Source organism: Bison bison, unplaced genomic scaffold, assembly GCF_000754665.1.
Source record: "Bison bison bison isolate TAMUID 2011002044 unplaced genomic scaffold, Bison_UMD1.0 scf7180017864180, whole genome shotgun sequence".
Lineage (NCBI taxonomy): Eukaryota > Metazoa > Chordata > Mammalia > Artiodactyla > Bovidae > Bison > Bison bison.
The window spans coordinates 8,507,446-8,509,276 of record NW_011494752.1 but is presented as its reverse complement, the minus strand read 5'-3'; the positions used below and the strand labels follow the sequence as shown (position 1 = coordinate 8,509,276).

At 60.9% G+C, this 1,831-nt stretch overlaps 1 protein-coding gene across 14 annotated transcripts in view; it reads left to right on the top strand.

Moving 5' to 3' along the window:
• Window positions 1-1,831, top strand: part of PEMT (phosphatidylethanolamine N-methyltransferase) — a 36,151-nt gene that overhangs the window by 10,029 nt on the left and 24,291 nt on the right. For 12 of the 14 annotated variants that reach the window (XM_010842882.1, XM_010842881.1, XM_010842883.1 and 9 more), the window contains one exon: window positions 394-501. In XM_010842882.1, the coding sequence (XP_010841184.1) occupies window positions 394-501 (108 nt within the window). The remainder of the gene's footprint in view (window positions 1-393; window positions 502-1,831) is intronic. The other 2 variants (XM_010842890.1, XM_010842889.1) reach the window with 1 other exon arrangement.

The following is a 1,831-nucleotide window of genomic DNA, read 5'->3' as shown; positions in this document are numbered from 1 at the left end:
GTTCTCAGATGCTGAGCATCCTCATACGGGTGTCGGCCCCTCAGGTTGGCTCTAAACACCTCCGAAGGGTCCTGGTTACCCTAGTGGGGTCGCTGCTCCACCAGGTGCTGGATACTCACCTTCAGAGTCACCGATTTCCTCCCTGGCTTCCACTGTGGCCCAACCACCCTCCAACAGGCATAACACGGCTGGCTGGGTTTTGCTTTTTATCTTCAGATTTATGAGATTACACTGTAGTAATGTTTGCCGGACTTGGACGCACCAGAGCCTGCCGGCCTGTTCCCGGAGGGTAACTTTATTTCTGAGCTCTGGGCTTGTCTTCTCTCCGGTGTTGGCCAGGTGGGGCCAGGTGGGGCAGGCCCGTCTCCCACTGATGCCACTCTGTCCCTTCAGGCAGACCTCTGCATTATGACCCGGCTGCTTGGCTACGTGGACCTCTCGGAACCCCACTTTGTGGCTGCCGTCCTTGCCATTGTCTTCAATCCGCTCTTCTGGAATGTGGTAAGTGCGCCCAGGGCGGGCTGCATGGACAGACAGGTGGACAGACGGACAGACTGGCGGCTCTTCCCTCCCTGTCTGTCTCTGGTCAGCGTGGGAGCATCCTCCTGATTCCCTGCCAAGGTCGGCACCTGGGGAGGACGCCCCTCCCCTGGGGTCCTGCCACATCTTGGCTTTAGCAGACAGCCCAGGGCTGCCCTGTGTGCCTGGCGGGGCCGCTGTTCCAATGGGTGAGTTGGAAGGTCTAGACTGGGGTTGGCTCCCCTCCTGCTACGTGCGCAACAAAGCCATCTTCTTGTGAATCTCCCACCCCAGCACCAGATGTGCTCTGTAGCCATGGTCACTTTTCCCAAATGTGGCTTCCCTCAGAGTGGTCTGCAGCCCCTGGGCTGACGGGCACTGGGGAGCAGGAAGGAACCCACAACAAGTGAACCAGGTGGCAGATCCCCGCCAGGTCATCTGTGGGCACGGGGCCTTGCGGGGGCTGGGTGGGAGGTGGAGAGAGGGCAGTGGGCTCTGGGCCATCCCTTTGCCAGCCCTTCAGGGAGACGCCTCTCCCCGGCAGGATGAGGGGAAGCTTTTGGGGCCTCTGGTCTGCTGTCTGCAGCAGCATCTTGGGGGTGGGGGAGAGGCCACCCCCAAGGCGCCAGCTGGCAGAGCTGTGGACGCCTTATGCTCACCTCCAGGGCGTCGGCACATGCTGTTCCAAGCTTTCTTCATCTCAGGTGGCCACTCGGTCCCCGGGGCAGAACAGGACATATTTGCATTTGGTTGACGAGTTAGGTCTTCTCTTCATCTGGTGGGAGCAGGGTGGGGGCGGGGCTGCTCATCACAAAGAGGCCACAGACAGACAGAATGGTCTCCTTGAGGGGAGGGCCACGCCCTGGTCAACATGCTGTCCCTCCCGACAGACACACTGGTCTCCTTGAGGGGAGGGACACGCGCCCTGATCAATGTGCCGTCCCTCTGTCCTGACAGACTGGTCTCCTTGAGGGGAAGGACTTGTGTCCTTTTCCACATGTCCTGCTGGTTTCCCTGACATGTGACCACAGGCTGGGTAGTCCAGAACAGCAGGGACACTCTCCCCCAGATCTAGGGGCCGAAAGCCTGAAACCAGTGAGCAGTTACACAGAAGCTGGCGTCCGGAGTTGTCCCGGAGACAGGCAGCCAGCGGGGTCGGGGCTCCTTGGCTGGACTGAGCTTCGGGAGGAGCCAGGCAGGGGTGGGCGGGGAGGTGGACAGGCCGGCGGTCCCGAGGAAGGACCCCTAGTGGTGGCCTGCACCCTGGTTGTGTCTCAGGCAGCAGTGAGATGTGTGTGAGAGGTGCACACGT